Source organism: Lepidochelys kempii, chromosome 19 (assembly GCF_965140285.1).
Source record: "Lepidochelys kempii isolate rLepKem1 chromosome 19, rLepKem1.hap1, whole genome shotgun sequence".
Taxonomy (NCBI): Eukaryota; Metazoa; Chordata; order Testudines; family Cheloniidae; genus Lepidochelys; species Lepidochelys kempii.
In genome coordinates, this window is record NC_136398.1 from 7541363 (window position 1) to 7565747 (window position 24385).

The 24385-nt window shown below is 45.4% G+C and overlaps 1 protein-coding gene across 9 annotated transcripts in view; it reads left to right on the plus strand.

The window, feature by feature from the left end:
• The window catches only part of MACF1 (microtubule actin crosslinking factor 1), a 257658-nt gene that overhangs the window by 205249 nt on the left and 28024 nt on the right, over positions 1–24385 (plus strand). For 5 of the 9 annotated variants that reach the window (XM_073317698.2, XM_073317699.2, XM_073317696.2 and 2 more), the window contains 20 exons: positions 3462–3623; positions 3840–4010; positions 5046–5212; positions 6711–6870; positions 7242–7568; positions 8594–8678; positions 9650–9891; positions 10874–11080; positions 13018–13137; positions 15429–15536; positions 15937–16155; positions 17286–17489; positions 19552–19783; positions 20723–20949; positions 21983–22105; positions 22212–22313; positions 22817–22918; positions 23031–23204; positions 23326–23481; positions 23637–23834. In XM_073317698.2, the coding sequence (XP_073173799.2) occupies positions 3462–3623; positions 3840–4010; positions 5046–5212; positions 6711–6870; positions 7242–7568; positions 8594–8678; positions 9650–9891; positions 10874–11080; positions 13018–13137; positions 15429–15536; positions 15937–16155; positions 17286–17489; positions 19552–19783; positions 20723–20949; positions 21983–22105; positions 22212–22313; positions 22817–22918; positions 23031–23204; positions 23326–23481; positions 23637–23834 (3486 nt within the window). Of the gene's footprint in view, positions 1–3461; positions 3624–3839; positions 4011–5045; positions 5213–6710; positions 6871–7199; positions 7569–8593; positions 8679–9649; positions 9892–10873; positions 11081–13017; positions 13138–15428; positions 15537–15936; positions 16156–17285; positions 17490–19551; positions 19784–20722; positions 20950–21982; positions 22106–22211; positions 22314–22816; positions 22919–23030; positions 23205–23325; positions 23482–23636; positions 23835–24385 lie in introns of all 9 variants that reach the window. The other 4 variants (XM_073317697.2, XM_073317692.2, XM_073317700.2 and 1 more) reach the window with 2 other exon arrangements.

The window sequence follows — 24385 nt, forward strand, 5'->3', positions numbered from 1 at the left end:
TACAATAGGCGCTCATTTAAGGTTTTCTTAAATGATAAAGAGGGGCAAAGAGGTTCTGAAATATCAGGAGAAAAATAAGTGTAATTCTTTTCAGTATTTTACTAACAACATTTGTATTAAGAAAATTTTAAAAATGCTATAAAGAGTATCAGGTTTTTTTTAATGCATGGTATTCCCATATCTGAACCCTAATTGATCAGCCATGTAGGTTAGAAGAACAAGCATTGGGAAGACATTACCAATTGCCCAGCCCATAAACCTGATTCAGCGGCAATTCTTCATCCTTTGCACTATGCCACCCATTTAAAAACCCCACAGCCACCTCAGCATCAGAGAACTGCTTTGAAATGGAGGGGAACCCAAGGAGAGGGCAATCAGTTTATACTGAGTTTTTGCTTCAAGTGCAGCCTTCACTGCCAAACCAAGTTCCAGTCAGTAAATTAGGAAAGAAAGAGAGACATCAAGGTACTGACTTCATGTGGCTATTATCTGGGATTTACTGCTTCAGTTTCATTGTTGCTTCTCCATTGGGACTGTATTTTACGTTAAATGTTCCTAGTTATTAACCCTTTGGAACCAGTGATGCCTCGAGCCATTGATAGATTTAGGTTTGCATCAGGAAAATGCCCTGTACCTTGAGTATCTTAGCATTAACCAGCTGAGTTATGGCTAAAGTACCAAGGGCGTGAAGCAAAAAAGTACTCCCAATATTGTAACACGTATCCTCATATGTTCCCTTTGAAATGTTTGTTCCGAGGGAGTGCTGGCACTCCTACAGGAAATCACCAAATAATGCCTGTTTTTGTGTTCGGCAATAAAAGGGTTAAGAAGTGGAGTGAGATCACAGGATGCAGTCATCCATGATAGGAACAAAGTAGAATTTAAAGAGAGTCATTGGAAAGTGGCTCTCAAAATGAGAGGGATGTACCTGAACAGATCCAGGGCCTTTAGTCGAGAATGTCAGTCCATGCAGTTAACCAAATACAGCTTCTCAGAAACTTCACTCATCATGTTTTTCTATGTAAAAGATAGATTGCACATTAAATATTTGTTTCAAATTTGAGTCCCAGTGAAGCTTAATAAATTAAAACATTGGAATCTTGTGTATGCATATTGGCTTTGAAGAATAAATGTGTTAGAAGTATTCGCTCTTAATGCGATTATGCATGTGATTGCGTTTTAAATGATCCTCATGAAATGGGCTTTGGTTTCTGGATTGTGTGTACACACCTTGCAGTTATTCATTGCTGGGTGTCAGGAGCTGTGCATTTGGATCCTGGAAAAAAAAATCTTTTAAAGCTTCTAGTTACCAAAAAAAAAAAAAAAAGCCAGTTTTATATTAAAGGCTTAGGTCAGAGTACACTGGCAGAGGCACAGTGCTCCAGTCAAATGTTTGCATGCCTGACTTATCAGTCTGATCCTTTCATGTAAGGCAGCCAGCTCCATATAAGAGCAGTAACAGAAGTGTTTGGAGAATTAGCTATTTCATGTCACCATCACTTCTTATAACCATAGAATAATTCTGCACGAGCGTATAGCTCTGGACTGTGTCTTCCAGCACTCTTGAGTTAATATTCCTGGCATAGTCCCACGATGTAGACAAGCTGCTGAACTTCAGTTGGGGAGGAAAAGATTTTTCTTTGAAAATGTGGCAAAGCAACAGAAGGCAGGCTGTCTTTATAGGCAGCGTGTCACTGACTTTCTTCCCTTCGGAGATAAAGCAATTGTCTGATACCAGAGACCTTTTCCAAACCTTCCTCGAGTGCTTGCTTCTCAGGAGTTTTTGACACAAGTCTATCTGAAATGGAATGTTTAGACGTTGTCAATATCCATATCCTTGGGTACATGGTGTTTTTTTTCAAGCATACTTGAAAAAGAAAGAGGTTGTCTGCATTTATCTCCTGTTCCCTTCTGAGGAAGATGGTTGTGAGTACAGAGAGAGCACTGTAATCTTCCCTGTTCTTCTGTTTGTCAGCGTTTGACCTATGATCTGTTCTAGCTAGCAGCCCAAGGCCCTGTTTGAACAATGTATCCATCCCTGTTTTGGATTGTATTATTCATTATGATGAAGCAGAGCTGGTCCTACCTCTCGAATTTTGCTCAGAATTTGCCTTTCATGTTCCAGCATTTCCTGCACAGTGTGGCCTTGGTTGGCTGCCTTGTCTCATTGAGACTGAATGACACTATTGTGGAGGAAAGGAAATGAATACAGACTGCTAGGGTCTGGCTTATCATCAGCTAATTACAGGAGATTTGAGTCTTTGATAAGGGCACTTATCTCCTTGAAAAACGGGATTTTCCCTGCTGTTCTTCCTCCCAACGGCAAGGTTCCTTCCTTCAGTTCCAAAACCCCTTTTTTGGTTGGAATGCTTTCCCCACAGGACTTGCAGACTAGGATTCTGCCAAATACATGGGATGATCTCAGATAAACAGCTAACACATTAATCGTCCATTGCCTTTCTCTTGTTCCCTTGGTCTTTACAAATACAGTATGCTTCCCAGTGTCTAAAGTTTCGATCGTTTGACAAAACTCATATAGTGTAGAGCCCATCCCAATTCAACGCTGCCATGATAAGATTTGCTTTGATTTCTGTTATTGAGCATCTGACTGCGTCTTGGTATAAGTCACATAAGTGACTGGGTCTTGGCTATCTAGGTGGGGCTTCTCCATGGGATTTACAGATTTAAAAGACTATATGGCTGCGTCTGAGACATAATCTATGCCTGAGACCTGTAGATACTTGAAGTGCTCGTCATTGGAGATTTTTAAGAGCAGGTTAGACAAACAGCTGTCAGGGATGGTCTAGATCAGGGGTTTCAAACACGCGGCCTACAGGGTTATTTTCTGCAGCCCACCAGCTCCCCGCGGCCACCCCAGCATTTATCTAGAGCAGCTCTGGCCCGGTGCGCACCGGGGGCAGGGCAGGCTCCCTCCCTGCCTGCCTGCCCCGCCCTCGCGCCGTCCCTGCCGCTTCCCGGAGGGAAGATTTCAGGGAAGGGGTTGGAATGGGGGAAGGGATGGGAAGAAGTGGGGCAGGGCCTCCCGGAAGGGGTGGGGCTGGGGCAGCGGGGGTGTGGGTGGTCAGTGGTGCGGCCCTCGGGCCAATGTACTAGTCCTCATGTGGCCCTCGTGGTCATTTGAGTTTGAGACCCCTGGTCTAGATAATACTTAGTCCTGCCATGAGTGCAGGGGACTGGACTAGATGGCCTCTCGAGGTCCCTTCCAGTCCTATGATTCTATGATTATACTGGATATGGGCAGATGAAAGATTTAAACAAACTAACAAACAAACCTCCTTTAAAAAAAATAAGTAACTGCACCAGAAGAAGCGAAAGGAAAATGTTCTGCTTGCTCTCTGGAGAAGGTTGGGAACTGTAGTCTAAAGTGTATCCATTAGCAGATGAGGCGGTGCTGCGTAAGGGAACTGAAGGTTATAAATCAATTCCCCTTTCTTGTTCAGATGTTTCAGAAGGAGCAAGTGGATCCCATTCAGGTAAAACTGCAACAAGTAAACGGACTGGGTCAGGGACTCATCCAGAGTGCAGGAAAAAATTGCGACGTACAGGGATTGGAACATGACATGGAGGAGATCAACGCCCGCTGGAACACTCTCAACAAAAAGGTAAGCACCTCTGGAGAGAGGAGCCTTCGTTGCTTGATGCAGTAAGCCATTGTCTTGGCTCAGGTGAGCCAGCTGACATAAAGGGAACAGCATCTAGAGTTGAAACAGAGCCATTGATTCTGTAACAGTGCCAAAGACCATGAGCAGTTGCTCTGTTGTCACCTAGTGTAACTTGAGGACGCTTTTCCTCTAGTGACGTGTGTATGTACAATGCAGGTGGCACAGAGAATCACACAGCTACAAGAGGCCCTGTTGCATTGTGGGAAGTTTCAGGACGCTTTGGAGCCATTGCTGAGCTGGTTGGTAGACACAGAGGAGCTCATCTCCAATCAGAAACCTCCCTCTGCTGAATACAAAGTGGTGAAAGCTCAGATCCAAGAGCAGAAGGTAAGTGACCTGGAGATAGTGAACGCCAAACCATATCCAGGAGGGAAGGATGTAGAGGCCACGAGCACAGTACGCTGCTCGTAGCCGAACAAGTGTGTCTCCTCCATCATTTTAAAAATATAAATGGTAACTGTGATTTCATGTAATTCTGCTAGTTTACGGCAGCCATTCCGCAGCTGTGGCTTTCTCACGTTCTGCCATTATACTGTATGGGTTCTGGTCTTGTTCCCCATGCCTGCCATCTTAACAGGCTAATAATGAGAGTTGTATGAAGGACAGGCAGATTGGCTCTCTAGCTCCAGTACTATTTTGCTGTCATACTGTCGTGAAATTCGCTGCCTGTTTCTTTTTCTTCAACAACAGCACATTTGTTTTTGCTCATGCTGACAACTATTTTATATCCGGATCAAATAGATTTTTTAGTGTATGGTTTCGGTTTTGGAATTTGAACAAAATAAAAAAACAGAGAAGAGGGTTGGCTAAACACAAATTGGTCTTTAGGTAGGGTGACCGGCTGCAGTCCCGATTTTGGGGGCTTTGTCTTATATAGGCGCCTATTACCCCGTATCCCCTGTCCCGATTTTTCACACTTGCTAGCTGGTCACCCTATCTTTAGGTAACACATACAGGTTATGAATAAGACTTGTTAACATATGGAACGTTCATAAATGTTAATAATGGTAAAACAAAGTTTAAAAAACCACAAAACTTCATCACGTACGGTGAGATTTTTTTTAATAGGAGATTCAAGCGAACGTTAAAACATAACGTTTACAGTTTGGGGAGCAAGTTTCAAGTTTCTCTGTTGAATCAAGTGTGTTGGATTTGTTGGAGGCATTTTTATGGTCTTTTGAGTTTGGGAGGGAAAAAAAATCTTGTTGTTGTTGATTTGCTCAGCTGGGTTTGGATGCAGCCCAGTGTTTATTAATAGTTTTCAGACACAATTAGAGGGTTGGTGTGTTTGGAGGCAGAAGTAGCTCTGCTGACTCAACTTGGTAACTTTTATCCCTCTTTGTTTTAATGTTTATGTAAAAGCTGCTCCAGCGTCTCTTGGATGATCGCAAGGCCACTGTCGAGATGATTCAGGCAGAGGGCGGAAGGATAGCGCAGTCGGCCGAGCCAACGGACCGAGAGAAGATTGTTTGCCAGCTAGAGAGTCTTGAAAATAGATGGGCAGGACTGCTTGGCAAGGCAGCAGCCAGGTAAGGAAGAAAAGTGGGAAAGAAGTGACTTCATTTTGTCTCAGCTTTGAAAGCGGAGAAATTCCTCTGTGCCCAGCATGAAACATGTTCTTTCCACCAATGTATCTGGTAGAATATGCTGCCTGTTTAAGGGTGGAGGACAAGCATGAAACATATTGTCACTGGAAAGCTTCTGAATTTCTTTTCTGCTCTAGACTAGATGATCACAGTGGTCCCTTCCAGCCTTAGAATCTGTATTTTGCTGGGATAGCCTACTTCATTGTAAAGTCATGTAAAAGGCCCAGAGTTTGCCTTAAACTGCTTATCAGTCTGGCAATGATCTGTTTCCTCGTCTTATTGACACATTGGCAAAGTGTAGTGGCAATTTCTCCCATGTCCATTAATGATCAGTATTTTGGAATTGTTTACAGAGCTCGCTGTCCTGGGTACTTTAGACTAAGACCAGTTTGTTATTGTTTGTTTGTATTACACTCTACACTTACAAGCTGCTTTCTGACTGACGGAAGCATTTGTGCATGTGTTTTTAAACTGTTTTCAGTGTACGTTGGTTGGCCATCCAGCAGTCAGCTAATCAGATCTTTAGAATAGTTCTTGCTAGTACAGCACTTTGGGTTTGCAGCCAGTGTTAATCCACTGGCCGCTGTCGTGGGCTGTTTGTAATCATCAGATAGCAACGCTTGGGAAGTTCAGTGAGATTCCTTTACGGGACTATCCTGGAAACAGCAAGTGTCAACCAGAAAACACGCCAAACTAAAATGTGCATTGGGAGGGTGAAACAGATGGCACAGTTTTATAGTGCCGTGGAGATGCTTAAATGAAATTAATTCTCTTCGCGGTGCGGGTTTATTTTTATTCCTCCTAGTTTGACTTTCAGCTCCAGAGAACTGTTTGCACCTTTCTGCTGCACAAATTTCATTTACAAGATGCAGTTTGCTGCATGGTCTAGTTTAGTATAATGATGTGTCGAGCCACCCATAAGGGCCAACCTCAGTTTACAGTATTTGAAATTCCAGTTGAATCAATAGGCCGCGGTCTCAAGGACTGTCAATCTGGAACCTTTCACCAGCACCTTACAAGCCTGACATTTAAGGATTCTAGCAATACCCCTTGTCATTTCGGGAGATTCCTATGACAGTGCTGTTGATGGCAGAAAAGCTAATTGTGTAGAACGGAAGCCTTTTTTATTGACTTCAGTGGGAGTTGTCTTGGCCCCTTACACAACATCAGTGAAAAGGGCCTTGTTCTGCAGTTGCTAGGGAACGTGTGTGTTTCCATTTCCGGTTTGCCTGACAAAATGTTACACCTGGACTGAAGAGAGGTGTTTCTCTTCCTTGCACTCAGACCTCTAGTCACTGCAGCATGTTAAAAGCTTCATAGTGCAATAAAATCTTTATGGTTAAGGTGGCACTCAAACATTAAGTTGCTTAACTTTCCTGATTTTTTTTTTTAACAAAAGACCTAACGCCTAATTAGCAGCTTTGTGGTTATCTTGATGTAGGCAAAAACAACTGGAAGATATCCTGGTTCTGGCTAAACAATTCCATGAGACCACTGAGCCTATTTCAGACTGGCTATCTTTGACGGAGAAAAAACTGTCAAATTCTGAGCCCATTGGTACTCAGACAGCTAAAATCCAGCAGCAGATCACCCGTCACAAGGTAGGAAATGGTCCCCAAGCAAACACAAAACTGTTGATGGAAGACGTCGGCCATTGTTACACATAGATGTGCAGAAAGCTGTCTGCATGGTGATGGGGGCAGCTGTTACAGGCTTTTGAAATAGAGAACTTGAGAAATCACAACATGGGTGGCCCATTGTTTGCTTCTGGCCATAATGTAACTGTTGTGTCTTTTACTCTTTGCAACCAACTTAAACCTTTTATTTGTTATTGTTTCTGCCCTTCTTGGTGGGTTTTGTCTTTACTTTGTTTGATCATGAATTAAATTCATTCTTTTAGTTTTTTTCCCCCATTTTATTCCATTTTCAGTCATTTGTGTCTGTTGTCCATTTTGTCACCCTGGATTTTCAGGCACTAGAGGAAGACATAGAGAGTCGCGCGGCTGACGTGAATCAGGCAGTCAGTCTTGGGCAGTCTCTCACCTCCCTGAGTTGCGTAGCTGAACAGGGCTTGCTGGCAGAGAAGCTAGACTCGCTGCAGGCCCGGTACAGCGAGATTCAAGATCGGTGCTGCCGGAAGGCAGCCCTGCTTGATCAGGCGTTGTCCAACGCTAGGCTCTTTGGGGAGGATGAGGTGGAAGTGCTCAACTGGCTGGCCGAGGTTGAGGACAAGCTCAGCTTGGTATTCGTAAAGGATTATAAACGGGACGTCCTGCAAAAGCAGCATGCCGACCAGCTGGTATTGCCATTTTCCATTTTTTCATATTTATTTGTTTGTTTATTTATTTATTTAGCTATAGAGCAACTGTTTTGATCCATTTTTGTTTGTTTGACTCTAATTTTAACCAACATCAAAACAAGCCTCTCTTTTCTCAAGTTGGATAAAATAAACTTATTTCATTTATTAAAAACAACTCTCCTCCCCTCAAATCCCTCCTACCCACCCCCTCCCCCCCCCCAAAAAATAAAAAGGGTGTCCTGGTGTCCCATAGACTGTAAATTATTCAGACGTTTTGCATCCAACTCCTGGGCTAAATAAACAAGACCTGCCAGGACTTTTCTTTAGAGCTTCCAGTCTTTCTCCCTGCAATAAGTGAATTTAAAGAGCATGGGAATGTGCCATAGTCCAGCATTGAACACCTCTTCTGAGAGGCAAGGTCTGTTTCCGCTCATTCATAGGCTCTGTAGTGTAGACATAGGCCATATCAGCATAACCCTCCAGTGTAGATGTAGCATATGCTGACAGGGTTTTGTCTGCCAGTGTAGTAACACCATCTCCCCGAATTACATTACCTATGCTGACAGAAGCACTCGTCTGTTGGCATAGCTGCGTCTACACTAGGGGGTTTATCAGGCATAGCTATGTTGCTAGGGGGGTGTGGTTTTTTTCCCAGACTCCTGGCCAACATACCTAGGCCAGTATAAGTTTTTAAGCATATGCCAGTCTTTGCACAGTAAATTTAGTCTTTGGTTAATTTCTAATACAAGAGTGGATGCTTCATGAATACAGATCCAAAGGTGGAGGGTGGTAAAGAACTGTGCTTAGCCCTGAGTTACAAGACCTTAAGCCTGTCAGGGAAGTGTAGTGGTGGGGGAGCAGGAAGGACATGCAACCTACCTGGTTCTGATCCATGGGGAATACAGAGAAAGAGAAAGTTATGCTTTCCCTGGGGTCCGTCTCCTCTCTCTCCTGCACTCGGTCACCTGCGCAGCTGAAGGGCCTCTTCTTGGAGAGGGTAACTGCTGTTGGTTCTTTCCATTCAGGCCCTGAACGAGGAGATCGTGAACAGAAAGAAGAATGTGGACCAAGCCATTAAAAACGGGCAAGCACTTCTGAAACAAACCACAGGTACCGGAAGAGATGAACAGACTGCAACGCCTGGTCTGATAAAGGCACTTCCCTGCAGCCAAGCTTTGGCCTACCTGAGAAGCCTGGTTGTTCTTGATTACAATAATTGGTTCAGAGTAGGCTGTTGATGTTGGCTTCTTTTAAGACGCTGCCGAGCCGGATGGTGTTCCACACACATTCATTCTGTGTGGTAGGCCATGAGTTAGTATTTAATATGTTTGTTATGGTGGTGCCTAAGGGTCAACCCACTGTGCTAGGCACTGAACAAACACAGAGCAGTAGACGTGCCCTCCCCTTGAACATGCCGACGGCTGTCGAGCAGAAGTTCCCGAATAGAGTTCTGGGTGGTTCACCTTTTGGTGATCTCCACAGACCTGGCTTGCAACCCAACACAGGCTCAACGCCTTCTTTCCAGCTGCTAAATCACATTAAAAGAGGCTAAAAATACACCAAGCATTTTCCTAATATTACTTTCTATGTAAGCCATTGCTGCAGTTGCCATGTGGATGTCATCCGTTCGTGAGTGGGAGGAGAGGTGGTGCTTAAGGCAGTCTGTTTACTAAGAGGTAGTCTGCATTATGAACAAATGTTCTAGAAAAGTTAATATAACAAAAAACCAGCTCCTCCGTTTCCTGTCCTCTCAGAAATGACTCCCTCTTTCTCAGAGGTGTCATGCGTTTGTCAAGAACAAAGTACTGGTAAGGTCAGGGTTTTATTGGAACCACAAGCAAAAAAGACTTCGTTGCAGGTTTCATTTCAATGGTGGGAAGAAGGAGGAATTTTCCCTGGCTGGAATGAAAATATCAGTTGCAAAATTAGCTCCATGGTTGTGAAAACGGCTTCTTGCTTACATTGACTTGATGAAAAGGGACTCTGAAAGTAGCCATTTAAATCAGAAAGCAGGAAAACAGGCTACTTTAAAAGAAAACCAACTTTGGACATGCATAACTAACTGTGTCTCCATCTCTCAGGGGAAGAGGTGTTGCTAATCCAGGAGAAGCTGGATGGCATCAAGACTCGTTACTCGGACATCACAGCCACTAGCTCTAAGGCTCTCAGGACGTTGGAGCAGGCTCGGCAGCTGGCCACCAAGTTCCAGTCCACGCATGAGGAACTGACCAGCTGGATGAGTGAGGTGGAGGAGGAGCTGATGTCCAGTGGGGGGCAGTCGCCTATTGGAGAGCAGATACCCCAATTCCAGCAGAGGCAGAAGGTCAGAACTTTTGAAATACTGAGCTCAATGTCAAAAGCTGGGAATGCACCAGAGCCAGAGAGCTTGCGCACTGCATTGAGAATGCACCGCAGAGGTGGTGCCTCATTGGCTTCTTCAAGCGACATATTGTTGCTATTATTCTCTTTGAGAGAGAATTTGCTCTTAAGAGTGCAACGCCTAGAAGCAGGGGGTAACGGAAGGGAAAATATCCGTTCGGTCCATGACGAGGGCTCGTCGGCACGACGGGAATACAAATAATAGCAATAATGTTTCGCTTTAAGAAGCCAATGAGGCACCATCCTTTTCCGGCTTATGGGAGGCTGCAGCTCAGAAATCTTAAAGATCAGTTAATACATTAAAATTATCTTAACAAAGCAGAAGGTAACACGCTGCCTGTAATCTCCTCACTTATAGCCTCTCTATCACCCACATCGGGCCCCCCCCATAGAAAATACAGCTGTCAAGTTCATCTTCCCTTCCCTCACTTTGACCCCATTGCTCTCCCTTTGAATCCTTCTGATTGACTGATTCCCCAGTGTTCACCCCATTAAATTCAAGCTACAAGTCCTTGCCTTCAGTGCCCTTCGCAGCTGCCCCTCCCTGCTCATCCACACTTGTCTCTTATCGTGTTGTCCCTGCCAGTTTCCCCCAAGGATGCCAGCCTTTCGCTGAAAACGCTCTTTCAAATTACTTGGACCCATCAAGACGTGCACCTAGCTAGTGCATGTATCTGCCTTCTTACGAATGCTACCTTATTCTCCTTTCCCCTGTGGGTTCAAACAGCACCTGGCAAACGGGCAGTCCTGCTAAACAATAACCTGGTGAACAGCTCCACTGGGGATCTTGTACCGGTGAAAAGAATGAAGGGAACTTGGCCGCAAGACCATTACGATTCAAATGTAGGAACAGCCTCTTGCCAACTCTGTATCGGGGATGTTAACTGAGATGTACTGTATATGCTCTCGCTCCGTGTCTTCCTCAGGAGCTTAAGAAGGAGGTTATGGAGCACAGGCTTGTTCTGGATACTGTAAATGAGGTGAGCCGCGCCCTCTTGGGACTGGTGCCTTGGCGAGCCCGTGAAGGGCTGGACAAACTCGTGTCAGATACCAACGAGCAGTACAAGATGGTCAGTGACACTGTCCGGCAGAGAGTGGAAGAGATAGATGCTGCTATACAAAGGTCACAACAGGTAACCTTATAGTCTCTTGTGGCTCACTCAGGAGGGGGTTTGGCGGGGGCTGCATGCCAGCTGATTCACCACGGCTTCCCTCTAAGTAGCAACGTAACTTGAGCTATAGACGTGAGAATTGCATGATGGGGAAGCACCAGCTAATGCTGAGAAATGAACAGATTTGGGAGTTTGTGTGGTAGAACTGGCGACAGAGTCTAGCTGGTTTCTGAACAGGCTGCCTTCATAATGGTTTTGGTGATAGTTCGGTGCCTCTTAGAGAAGTTCTGTTTTAACTTAGTGCTCCTGGCTTTTGGGTTGCGGCACGAGTGGATTGTGTCTAAAACTGATGGCGGGCGACTCTCAGGCCCAGAAATGTAATCCATAATTCTGACAGCCCGGGGATTTATTTCAGAATAAGAATCTTTCTAACACCTTATTCTTTGGGGACTGAGGACAGTGAGGAGCTAAACTCTTCGCCAGTAGCTTTGCGCCCAGGTAACACAAGCAGAACTCACCCAGACAAACCTGCGGTGTGAAAGAGCAGTCTCTTTCCCCGCGGACAGAAAGGGCATTTAAGGGGCTTGCTTCATTATACTCTGTAGCGCTAAACTTGCAAGTTGCCGTGCTGCTCTGTGCTTTAAAACCTGCTAAAGAAGCCAGTACCCTCTTCCAGGCAACGATGTGTTAATTATGTCACCTGATGGCAGCTGTTCGTCAAACACCCAGCGTGTAATGGACTATGCTGACCAACATTTTGGACTATGGTTAGCGAAGTTGGTCATGTCCGCTTTAAATCCTATGGGGATTCAGATATGTGTCTGTTTAGCTCTTTCCACTGTTGGCCTGTTTCAGAGGAGTCCTACGGATAAAACCCAGGGCTGTTTTTATTTCTCTTGCAGAAGTGGGTACTGTCTCTTTAAATGTTTGCTAAAAGAGGGGAAAATGTAGCTTGTGTTTCACTTTCACCGTGTAAAAAAGTGTGTGTTCTCTCCTGGGGTCTCCACAGAGCAAAAGCAGATAGCTGTTGAAAGGGATGGCGTCCCTTTAGGACAGCTGTCTGCTGCTGCATAGGTAGGTTTGGAAGGATTCGGTTTTTATTGGTAAATGTCAGAAAACTTCCATTTCACCCTACGCACAAACTGGTGAAGAATATTTCCATCCATGAGCATCAAAATTTAAGATAAGCAAAGGAAGAAAAAATCTGCTTAGGAATTTGTCAGAGGCAGATTTAAGGCTGTTTACTTTGTCTGTATTTGATGTTGACAGTTTGTGTTTTAAGTTTTAAATCTTTCACTTCATGCATCTCAGCTTCCACGGGTCATTACGTAATTATTGCCTGACCCTTTCCCCATAATTGCTTAAAAATAAACATAGATGTTATCCCTCAAAATGATTAAAAAAGTGAATTCTGCTAAGCCTCGTCCTAGGCATCTCTCTGTGGAAACGTTACCTCAGGATTGTTGAGCAATTATTGCCACATTACTCAGAGTAGAACTGCAATTGTTTTCAATTTTTGGGGGGAAGCTTTTTAAAAAAAACAACAACAACCTGGTAATTTTCCTCAAATCAAATGTGGGAATAAGACCTACTGGTGTGTGTTGGCGTTAAGGTTATGTTGTTTTTCCATGTCTTTCTTTGTACGTATGTGACTGCATCTCATTGTCTGGCTGTCTCTTCCTTGGGGTTGCTTTGTCCAGCATCAGGCCTGCTCGGTCTGTGCCTATTACCTTTGCTCGTGGCTGTGCATTTCTCTTTTTCCAGTTGTGAGTCCACCTTGCTGTTTGTAGTATGGAGATATGTATCTATGAGACCATTGTCCTTGCTTCAGAGGATGTCTCTCTCTCTGTGTGTGTCGCTGTTGCTGTCGTGTTGGTTTGTGCATCTGTGTAAATGCTGTCCTTGCTCTGTGTGTGTCGCTAACTTGTTGCGCTCGGTCTCCTCTCCCTATCCGCTAGTATGAGCAAGCTGCTGATGCAGAATTAGCCTGGGTTGCTGAGACCAAACGGAAATTGATGGCACTTGGTCCAATTCGTCTGGAGCAAGACCAGACAACAGCCCAGCTGCAGGTCCAAAAGGTACGTGCAATATGCGTGCACTACTTTTGCTCGTTGGGTGAAAGGATGGGCAAGACCTTACTCATTGTCTGCAGCAGCGGGGAGAAGAAAATTGCTCCTTGAATAGAGGTGGTGAGTGAAATGGAACAGCTAATTGGTATGTCAGGGTGATATTAATTCATTTGCCTGGAGTAGGGCAAATCATTGATCATGTAGGAGAGGAAGTTGGTAATTTATTAGCTAGGATTGAGCTGGGGGTGGCTGTGATGAGCTAGAGTAGGACGGGTGAAGCTCAGTCATGGGAGTGAGTCATTTGTGTGAAGGGATGGAGAGTTTATTGGTTAGGGTACAAGCACGATCTTTCTCTAGGGAGGCACGTTAGTTTTATAGAGCTGAGAATGGACCTATCCAGAGAATAGCAATTCAGCTGGGTTTTTAAGTAATAGAGTCACTGAGGTGGTCAGTTAAGAATGATCCCTCCAGGACAAGATATACCTGAATTTTCGAGATACCACAAGACCTGCAGGTTTAAAATGTGGCTGAATTAGACAGACAAACAACTCTTCGTATAAAGGTATCTAGCCCTCTAACTGCAGGCCTGCCAGCACTCCAGCTCCACTTTAGGCTAATTTCCAGTTGTTTAGACATCCATGTTTTTAGATGTCTTAGAAGCTATGATATTCCACACATTTTCTTCACGGGTTTATTAGCTTCCCTTGTCACCCACCTTAAATCATATCTGTAATTAGTTTGTGTAGGTGTATGTAGCCCAGTTTCCATCCCCTTCCACTGGTTTGCTAGCAAACATTTTCTGACCTTAACACGGAATAGGTGTTTTTTTCCTTTTGCACGTTCTCGGATCTAGCTTAGCCTCAGGGAGTGATTTTCTGTGAAACAGTGATGTTCAGAGTCCAGATGGTATTGCATTAATAGCAGTTATTACTGGAATTGATACCATGTACTGTCAATTTTACATGGTCAGTCTGGTGCCAGCTCACACCCCTGAGCTGTGAGTTCAGAGTGTTTAGACATCTTAGTAACCACTTGGTTTTGGGTGCCCAACGTTAAAAATCATGGTTAGATCATGGTGGCTTCTAGGCTTCTGTCAACACACAAGTCAGTTTGAGGCTTCTAGCATAGACATAACCACCTGGGCAGTCTAAGTCTGAATGTCATGAAAAGCTGCAACGTTAATGCCATTAGAGAAGAGTGAACTTCAAATAGTGAGGCTACCTGTACATATTTTAGATCTGCATATCACTGACTGCTCTCTTCCGTGGAAAATCATCTTTGGTGTCCTTTTTTCCTTCCTGGTGGCCAAAATTGGGACAAAAATGTCCTGGATTTTGTATCGTTGTTAAGAGCTGAGCACTACAATACAATTGAGGCCAAACAAAGAGTGCAAAGGAAAAAAGACTTCATTGATAAATAAGCTAATAACAGCTGTCTCAGGTGTAGCTTGAAATAAAGAGTTTTGTATCCTTTCCCAGACTTGACAGCAATAGAAATAGAAAGTCTCATCGGCTTTTGCAAAAAAAGGAAAGAAAAAAGAATCCGTGTTATCATAAAGAGAGGACTGTCACATGTGATGTTAAATTGAGCTCAGCTTGGCTTTCCGCTGTTGTGGGTCTATTGTTAATCATATGGCCCTTCGGAATATAAATTATAGTTGTCCAACAGCACCTTTCATCAACAGTCTTGTCTCAGAGTGCTTTACTTGTATGAAATGTAATTCAGCCTCACAACACCCCTGTGAAGTGGGTCAGTGGTCGTATCTCATGGCAGGTGGGGAAACTGAGGGACAGAGCTAGGAAAGTGACTTGCCTAAAGTCACACTCAAATTAGTGGCAGAACTTGGAATAGTTCCCTGACTCTTCTGTCGGGTGCAAAGGTCAGCCTATTGCGATGGGTTCTATCGCCCCCCTGGAGTTTCTGTGTAAGGTGTGAGGCGCGGCTGGGTTCATGGGCAGTAAAAATGAACTTGATGCTCCAAGTCTGAACCAGTCTTTAATTTCACTTGGCTTTTTCCAGGCTTCTGAAAGAGATGTTAATTTATTAAGAGTGAAATTCCAAAACACAGTTGAGAAGAAAACGCAGTAATCTGCAGGTGAAGTCAGATTACGAGGATGTCATGGGATATTTGATTGAGTGTTTACAGTCTCTGATTTACTCGACCACCTGGTGGTCATTTTCACCAGTCATCTGGCCACTTTGGCAGAGTTTCTGAACTCCATTCCCCCCCAGTACAAGCACTGTGGGAAGACAAGAAGCTTTGTGGCTTGGAGATCATTCTGAACATTTCCTTCCTACAGGCTTTCTCCATAGACATCATTCGACACAAAGATTCTATGGATGAGCTGTTCAGCCAGCGTAATGAGATCTTTGGAACATGTGGAGAAGAACAGAAAGCTATGTTACAGGTAAATCCATGTCTTTGATACATGTAGACCTCATGAGAGAGTCTTACACAGCAGAGCTCCTCCTGGCAAGTAATGGATTAAATACGGGAGGGAGAAAAGTAGAGTGCACATTTCCTGCATCTGTCTGTTTCCTTGTATCTTTCTCCTCGATTTAAAATTATTCCATCTCTAATTGTGCCAAACAACAATACCCACGGGGGTCGTTTCCCATTTATTAATTTTCTAGTTTTGTTGCAGTGTTTATAAAGGCAAAATTGTAGGGATCTCAGATACCATTTTGGTTGGCGTTACAGTGTGCAGACGTGGGACTCCATCGTTTCCGTTCACGGCATGCGGCCGGCTCGTTTTCTCTGCCCTTGCATCTGTCACCAACTCCACACCCTCCTCCTATTCCCTCTAGGAGAAAACGGAGTCTCTTGTGGAGCAGTACGATGCTGTTAGCCAACTCAACTCCGAGCGCTACGCATGCTTAGAGCGCGCGCAGGCCTTGGTGAGCCAGTTCTGGGAGACGTATGAAGAGCTCAACCCGTGGACTGAAGAAATACAGGTGCTTCTAGCACAGTTACCCCCTCCAGCTATTGATCATGAGCAGCTCAAACAGCAGCAAGAGGACATGAGGGTAAGGGGGAGAGGTTTTTGTTTGTATCATTTACACCAGGTAGAACTGATTCCGCCCTCTGTATAAAATGGAGGCTTCAAGGTAAAAGGGCCGATGAATAAGGCTACGATTTTGTGATGGGTATTTTAAGTCCCGGACAGGTCGTGGGCAATAACCAAACATTCACGGAAGCCAGTGACCTGTCCCTGACTTATTAAAAATAACTATGACGAAATGGAGAGAGAGAGGCGGGTACAGCACCCAGTGCTGCTGCAGGCTCCAGGGTTCCCCCCACCCACAGTGGCTGAGAGAACGGGGTCCCCCCCTGCCGCCGGCAGCAGCTTGGAGCTGCAGGGTCACCTGTGCTGGCTGGGAGCTGCGGGGTCCACCTGCCACAGCAGCTGGTGGGGGCACCCCTGCTGGCAGCAGCTGGGAGCTGCAGGGGTCCCCGCTCCTGCAGTGGCTGGGAGTTGCAGGTAGGCTCCTCCAGCTGACAGCTCCAACTCCACTGCATTGGGGCTGAAGCGAAAACGTCATGGAGGTCTCTGGAAGTCACAGATTCTGTGAATTCCATGGCCTCCGTAACAAAACCTTAGCCTTACCCACGAGTGTAGTTTGCAGACCAGTAGGTGGCAGGCAACTCTCTAAGCGCTCCACTTTTTGGAGTTTCCACCTGTCTGTCACAATGACATCTGTAGAAATCTAATCCAGCTCAGGTGTCACACCCCTAAGAGTTTGTATTTTAAATAGAAATTTTGATTGTAAACCCATGGGAGATGGATCGTCTATGTATTTGTCCTCTGGGTGTGATGATGCCATAGGGTGTGTGTGCGTTCTGCTTAAAAGAACAGATGGGCAAAGAAAGAGCAGCTCTTTATCAGAGTTATCACCTGGAGGGTGTGGGAATATCAGCTTCTTGGGGCAGGGGGTTGAAGGTGGGGAAATACTGCTGAGGTCAGTGGGGAAGCCTTCCCGTAGCAGGCTGGACAAAGATCAAGCATAATGGCTGACTATAATGGGGATTGGCATGTTAGAAATACCCAGGCACCATGTAGCTGACCCATGCTGGGCCAAGAGATGCCCAGGAAATCGATGGCGTGAAGTAAATATGCTGTGAATTTGAATACACATCTATTTTTTCCATCCTATAGCAACTAAGAGAGTCTATAGCTGAACATAAGCCTCATATTGACAAGCTGCTGAAAATTGGACCGCAGCTGAAGGAGCTCAACCTTGAGGAAGGGGCGATGGTACAGGAGAAATATTTGACCACAGAGGCCATGTATGCCAGAATCAAAGAGGAGGTGCGCCAGCGAGCTCTGGCACTAGATGAGGCTGTTTCACAATCCACTCAGGTACGTTTCTCCTTGCGCACAAAGAAGCTGCAGTTTTGTATTCGTGTTTATCACAGCTCCCTGGGGAAGGCAGGCTCTGAAGTTTACTTCTGTACCGTTGCTTACAACTAAATGCCCATTACTGTTCAGATCTGTTCTAGGAAGCCATTTGCTGGCAGGCTGGTGCGTGGTGGGTTGATCTGCATAGTGCTTGCCTGTCCAGGGGCGTCTGGGAAGGCTGGTGCTGATAGATTTGCAAAAGCTGTACAGAAAGAGATTGAATCCTGATGTAAACAGGGTAATAAATGTTTACAGACTTAATAATGTTCCTCATTAAAAGGGCTTTTTGGCATCTGCCCATGATGGATGGGTCTGGCAAGACTGTGAGTAGCGCTTAGAGAACTGGATCTTGTTCCTGATAAGCAGGAAACTACTGTACGTATAATGAACAACTACAAGATCATTTACATAGGAGAGGTAATCATCTTCCCTTGTATATAGGCTCTGTGGAGGAGTCCTAAAAGGGAAGAACTATGTGAAGGGAAGGGCAGAGATTGTACAAATTGAAGTGAAGAAAGGATGTGAAGAACTTTCGTTGCATGCAACGGGGATTAGTGTTTGTAGCTATGTTTCACTTCAGCTAATATTTACTGTAGCAGTTTTGTCGTCACGTCTGGGTTATTTATTCCTGCGTTGTTTAGTCACTTCTCTTGGTTTGCACTTGTATTAACTCCAAGTTTTTCCCCCCCCACACACACACTCCTTCCGTCTCATCTCTCACTCACATTGTGGAATGTGTTATCTTTGTGTGTTGCTGCCTGTTCCTGTCTTCCCGTCCCATTTCATTGTTGTGTTGACTGCGCCCCACCATTGCAGATCTCAGAGGTAAGCCTCACCACGTTCGCTGTTCGTTTACATTATCATTCTTTGGGCTAGATGAGTCTTAATTCATTTGATATCCAGATTCCTACTGTATTATATCTCTCTATGCAGTTCAATGGAACCTGCTAAGAACAAACTCAGACACAGGGAAATTCCATTTCGGTTGAAGAATTAAAGTCCTTAACTCTTTCGTTTTATTGCAATGTGCAAATTGAAGTTCCACTTTGGTAGTGAGCTTCTGCTTAGAAATTCAAGTGTTCCATAGGGGAAAAAAACATTTTACTGCTATAAAAGAGATCTACGCTGAAGCATATTCTGCCTTAGCGGGAGGGACTGGTTGGTTCACCCAAGTTTGTTAGTTTTAAGACAGTCTAGTGACGATAGAGTTTGCACCTAGGACCTATTTCCTTCTTTTTCGCTGCCGTTATAATGTGAAACTCAGTGGAAACAAGAGGCTCTCCTATTGTGCGAGTAGCAGGTCCAGTTCCATGAGCAGACATCTAGTTAGAATAACTTTCCCTTATTGCCCTTCATTCTGTCTTGTAAATACTAGATTATCTTTAACGCTAACTTTAACAATGCCAAATCTCCTTCCTTTATCAGTAAGATCAGCCAAAGCAACAGCAGAAACCTGAAGCCAAAGCAACACAGCGTCCCATTCTCTCTTCTTTCCTATACACACATGCTTTCCTCCCGGTGGTTGCAGTCGGGTTGGGAGTTGAGGTGGTTTCTATGCCAGGCTCCCCTGAGCTGAGGCCCCTGCGTCGCCAAACACATGCAGGTTACGGCTAATGTGCTGGCACATGGGTCAGGACTAGTGTGACTGAGTTTTCCTATGCCCATCCTGTAGCACTGCCCTTTGGAGAGAAGGGGATGTCAATCAGACTTGAATTCTGTGGGTTTGGGTACAATAACAAGCTGCTGCTGCATTTGGTTCACGGTTTCCTGTGCTCTCTCTGTAGGTTTAGCTAACTGCAATCTGGTTTAACTCCTGCAGCCGCTGCAGAATGCAGTTGTTAGTGACAAAACCAGTGACAGACATCAAATTGGAGGCTGCAGGTGTAATGGGCATTCTAGGGAAGATGAATTCTCTTTGAGAAAAGAGAGCAGTTTGCATGCTCTGAACATTATGCCGCATACATTGGAGTAATTTAGTACTGTACAGTCCTCTAACCTGCCTGATGGACTTGCCTTTGTTCAGTTCCACGATAAGATTGAGCCTATGCTGGAGACGCTGGAGAACCTTTCCTCCCGCCTGCGCATGCCGCCCGTGATCCCAGCCGAAGTTGATAAAATCAGGGAGTGCATCAGTGAAAACAAAAATTCCACCATGGAGCTGGAAAAACTGCAGCCAACCTTCGAAGCGCTGAAACGCCGTGGGGAAGAGCTGATTGGGCGATCGCAGGGGGCAGACAAGGACCTGGCAGCCAAAGGTACCGCACGGAAGTGCCGGAGACATCTCACGTCTGCTCGGAGAGGCAGTTTGTTATATTTAGCGTATCTAGGATGGCAAGTTTCTCATATAACCAAAATGTATCTTGTTTATCGGGGGACTGGCATTGATAGAGCAATAAGGAGCATTTGACTGCTCAGTGATAGGTCCAAATCCAGCCCCGTTCAGAGGGAACTGCAGACTGTTACCCCGTGGCAGCTCTCAGGGGGGTCTATTCCCAGTGACTTGGTTTCAGTTCAGGCCCTGAAGGGGGGGGCGGAAATGTCCACATCACAAAACCACCAATATGATTGGCACCTTTGTTGGCAGTCTTGGGCACAAGCCCATGGACTGAATGAGCAGAGGGAGGTGGTCAGGTGTGGGGTGGGCACGTGGGCAGGTTTGTAACTGTTCTCTGGATAAATAAAGACTGTATTTCTGTATCTTGGTGTTTGTCGCATATTCATCCAGCTTCTTTCTACGTTCATATTTCTGGCACTCTTGGCCACTTCAGTTCTTATTTGAAGGTTCCCTCAGGTTAAGTTTACACGGAAAAAGGGCCCCCGCGGCACGAGTCTTGGAGACCAGGTCTTCAGGTTCAGGCTCAAGCTGCGGTGCTAAATAAACCCTGCAAACGCTGGGGGTTCGGCTGGCGCTCAGGCTCTGAAACCCACCCCCGTCTCCGGCCAGCCTGAGCCTGCAAATCTCCAAGGCTGTGAGTGTCCCCATCGTCCAAAGCCTGAGTCTGCAGATCTGGGCTCTGAGACTCAGTGCTGCAGGTTGTGGAAGGGTTTTTTTTTTGCTGTGTAGACAAACCTGTAAACCTTTTTCATCATCACGTTTGTATGCAGATGCTTTGATTAGTAACTGGAGATTGCGGGTCAGAACAGGTGAAGAATAAAGAGTCCTGACTTGTTTTGTTTTTTTCCACCCCCTCCAGAAATCCAGGATAAGCTGAATCAGATGGTGTTTTTCTGGGAAGACATCAAGGCTCAGGCAGAGGGACGTGAAAGTAAGTTCCTTGATGTCCTGGAGCTGGCAGAGAAATTCTGGTACGAAATGGCAACCCTCCTGACTACTGTCAAAGAGACACAGGATATTGTTCACGACCTGGAGAGCCCAGGCATTGACCCATCAATCATCAAGCAGCAGGTGGAGGCCGCAGAGGTAAGGACTGTGGACATGTCATTCCACATTGGCCCTGTCTGTGCTACAGCTTGTAACCACGTTTGGGTCTCAAATGCAGATACAGCCAAATGTTGTTGTACCCCAGTTTTGTGAGCACCCAACATGGTTACAAATCATGCTCTCATTTTATTTAGAAACCATGGGAGAGCCGTGGTTTGGGGGCGCGGAATTTCAGGATATTGTTTCGTTTCAAGTGGAAAAAACAACAGCCTGTACCAGAGTCTGAAATGGTGCTAAAATCATCTTAGCTGTAACTACGCTGGGGAAACGCTTGTCAAGCAAGTGTTCAGAGCTGTCCGCTGCCCTGTTTAGAGCATAATTGTTACCATGGTTCTGCTCCCAATGTGGGCTGGATCTGTCCAGATTGTGAGATGCAGATTACATTCCAGTTAGACCTAAGGCTACTGTAGAATAAAACGATAAGAGTGGATGGACAGCAACACTCATCTCTATTTGAAATCATGTGGTAGAGTCCGCTTTGGATGTTTGCATAGTTGACTTTAGTTTGACTCAGGGTTTTTTTTTTAATATGTATACATCTCACCCTGGTTTACTTGTATGTGCCACTCCCATTTTATAACTAGTCTGACTTTGGTTTAGACATACTGGCTCTCTGACAACCCGTTTAATTCCTGGTTTCGTAAAACTCTCTGAAAACTCTATAACTTGCAGATGGGGGTCACCATCTTTCCAGTTCAGACAAATGCAGATGCGGTTTTTACCTTGTTATTCCCATCTGCTTGCAAATGGTGATGGCATCCCATGCATCGGACAATGGAAGAAGTGTGGATTGGACTCAGTTACCTGAAAACACATACCTGCTTCTTAATGTGATGCTCACCTGTTGGGTTGAGGGCTCATTGATCTCAGTCTTCAACCAGAATGCAAAACATTAGCTAGCCAGTGTAATCTCCATACTCTGATTCCCACTGCATGCACCGTCAAATGGAGTTTTGGAATAGCATTTACTAAACAAGCCTATTTTTTAATTTATCACCCTCTCTGAATTTAGACCATCAAAGAGGAAACTGATGGCGTGCATGAAGAACTGGAGTTTATTCGTGTGCTTGGAGCTGAATTAATTATGGCCTGTGGTGAAACTGAGAAACCAGAAGTGAAGAAAAGCATTGACGAGGTAGGAAAACCAGCAGCTCAGAGGTGGGGTACAAGGCCATGTGAAGGGCAGTGTTGGTTCAGATGGAATCGTCTACTGAATTTGGGGGCAATCCTGTGTTTTGCAGATGAACAATGCATGGGAAAACCTAAGCAAAACCTGGAAGGAGAGGCTAGAGAAACTCGAGGACGCTATGCAGTCTGCTGTGCAGTATCAGGATACGCTACAGGTGAGGCAGCTGTCGGTAGTTACTTGTATTGAGTGGACCAGCAGCCCATTGTGCTTGGCGCTGCATGAGCAGAGAACAAAAAGATAGTCACTGTCCCCAAAGAGCTGACAATCTAAGGTAGGCCCTGGGTACAATGACCCACTGAATGCAGTCCATTCAATCAGCATTTCTTCTGCTTCTCTGGTGACAATTTGAAATTGACCCAGCCTGCGTTCACCCTCTCAAATACACCCCTCTTTGGGGTGGGGGCGGCAAGGGATGGAGGAAATGGGCCTGATCCTAGTCTGCTGCTTATGCTGCGGTCTGTGGAAGGAAGGAGATCACTAAGCAGTGTGCATGAAAACTACCCATCTGTTTGCCTGGAAAGAGAAGTTCTGTTGATTGGTCCAAGGATGGCACAGTCTGCCCCCAAGCTCTGCTGATGGCCTGTGGAGTGGGTGTGCTTTCCTTGTCCAATGATCATGGAGGTCTGGTTTTCCTAGTTATGTATGTGTTCCTCTTAGGCAATGTTTGATTGGCTGGATAACACCGTGATTAAGCTGTGCAACATGCCACCGGTTGGCACTGACCTCAACACTGTTAAGGAGCAGCTGAATGAGATGAAGGTAAGCGTGCTACATTAGACACGGTTCTTCAGGGCTTGTTCTGTGTTGGAGGCAGAGTTCTGCAGTTTGTTTGTGGTTTTTTTTTTTTGTTTCCCCCTCCACGCTTTGGCAGGAGTTTAAAATGGAGGTTTACCAGCAGCAGATTGAAATGGAGAAGCTTAATCACCAAGGCGAACTGATGCTAAAAAAAGCGACGGATGAGACAGACAGAGACATCATCAGGGAACCGCTGACAGAGCTGAAACATCTCTGGGAGAACTTGGGCGAGAAGATTGCTCACAGACAGGTATGGTGAAGGAGAGCTGCCAAAACCCAGGGCTGAAAATAAACCTGTAAGTCGTCAGCATCCTCCTCCTCCTCCTCCTGCTCCCTCCTGATTAACATTTTTCTTTGCTACCTTTGAACAGCACAAGTTAGAAACTGCTCTGCTGGCACTTGGTCAGTTCCAGCATGCGTTAGCAGAACTGATGGCCTGGCTGACCCATACAGAAGAGTTGTTAGATGCACAAAGACCAATCAATGGCGACCCAAGAGTCATTGAAGTAGAACTTGCCAAACACCATGTACGTACTCTGTGTTCTGCCTTTTTGTCTGGCCTTAAAGGGGACAATGGCTCCCTGGAAGTTATTTGCATTGATTTGTTTCCTTGGGATAGGGTTGGAGTTAACAAAACATTGTAGAGGCAAATGTCTAACGTGACCCAATCCACCCTGTGCAGGTGCTGAAGAACGATGTGTTGGCTCACCAAGCAACTGTGGAGACAGTAAATAAAGCCGGCAATGAGCTCCTGGAATCCAGTGCGGGAGACGATGCAAGCAGCCTGCGGAACCGCCTGGAGAAATTGAATTCATGCTGGGAGTCTGTCCTGCAGAAAACGGAGGAGAGGGAGCAGCAGCTGCAGTCAATGCTTCAGCAGGTCAGTGAGCTTGTTCTGGAGACAGAAACGTTTGTGCTTGCAGAAGAGATCTGCAGAGAGTGTCTAGTGCTGGCTTGGCATCTCTCTTTCCCGGGTGAAGGGTAGAGGAGGTGATGTATAGTGTTCTCTTCACTGCTGGGAAAGGTATTGCTACCTCGGGGTGAGTGACTTGTGTGAGCTGTCGTAAGATGACAGGGCTCTTTAGTTTTACCTCGAGGTAAACTAGGTGAGGACAGCACTATGTCCCCACCTGAGATTAACCTCGCCTCGTTTACCTCATGATGAAACTATAAAATACCCTGTCTTCACTGTCTTTTGATCTGGGGAGAACTCTCACACATTAGTTACGCCACCTCCATCCCGGTAAGAAGTACACCTTTTTCAGCCGTGAAGACCAGGCCATAGATGGGAGGCACAAACGGTCTGTAAATAGTCAAGTTACTTCTTTCCAAACCAGAGATGCATTTGTTCCGAGGGGAAGTCCTGCTCTTTAGGACGAGCCTTTTCTCTTTGAGAAGTCAACTGTGTGTGTGTGAACTTGCTGAAATGGG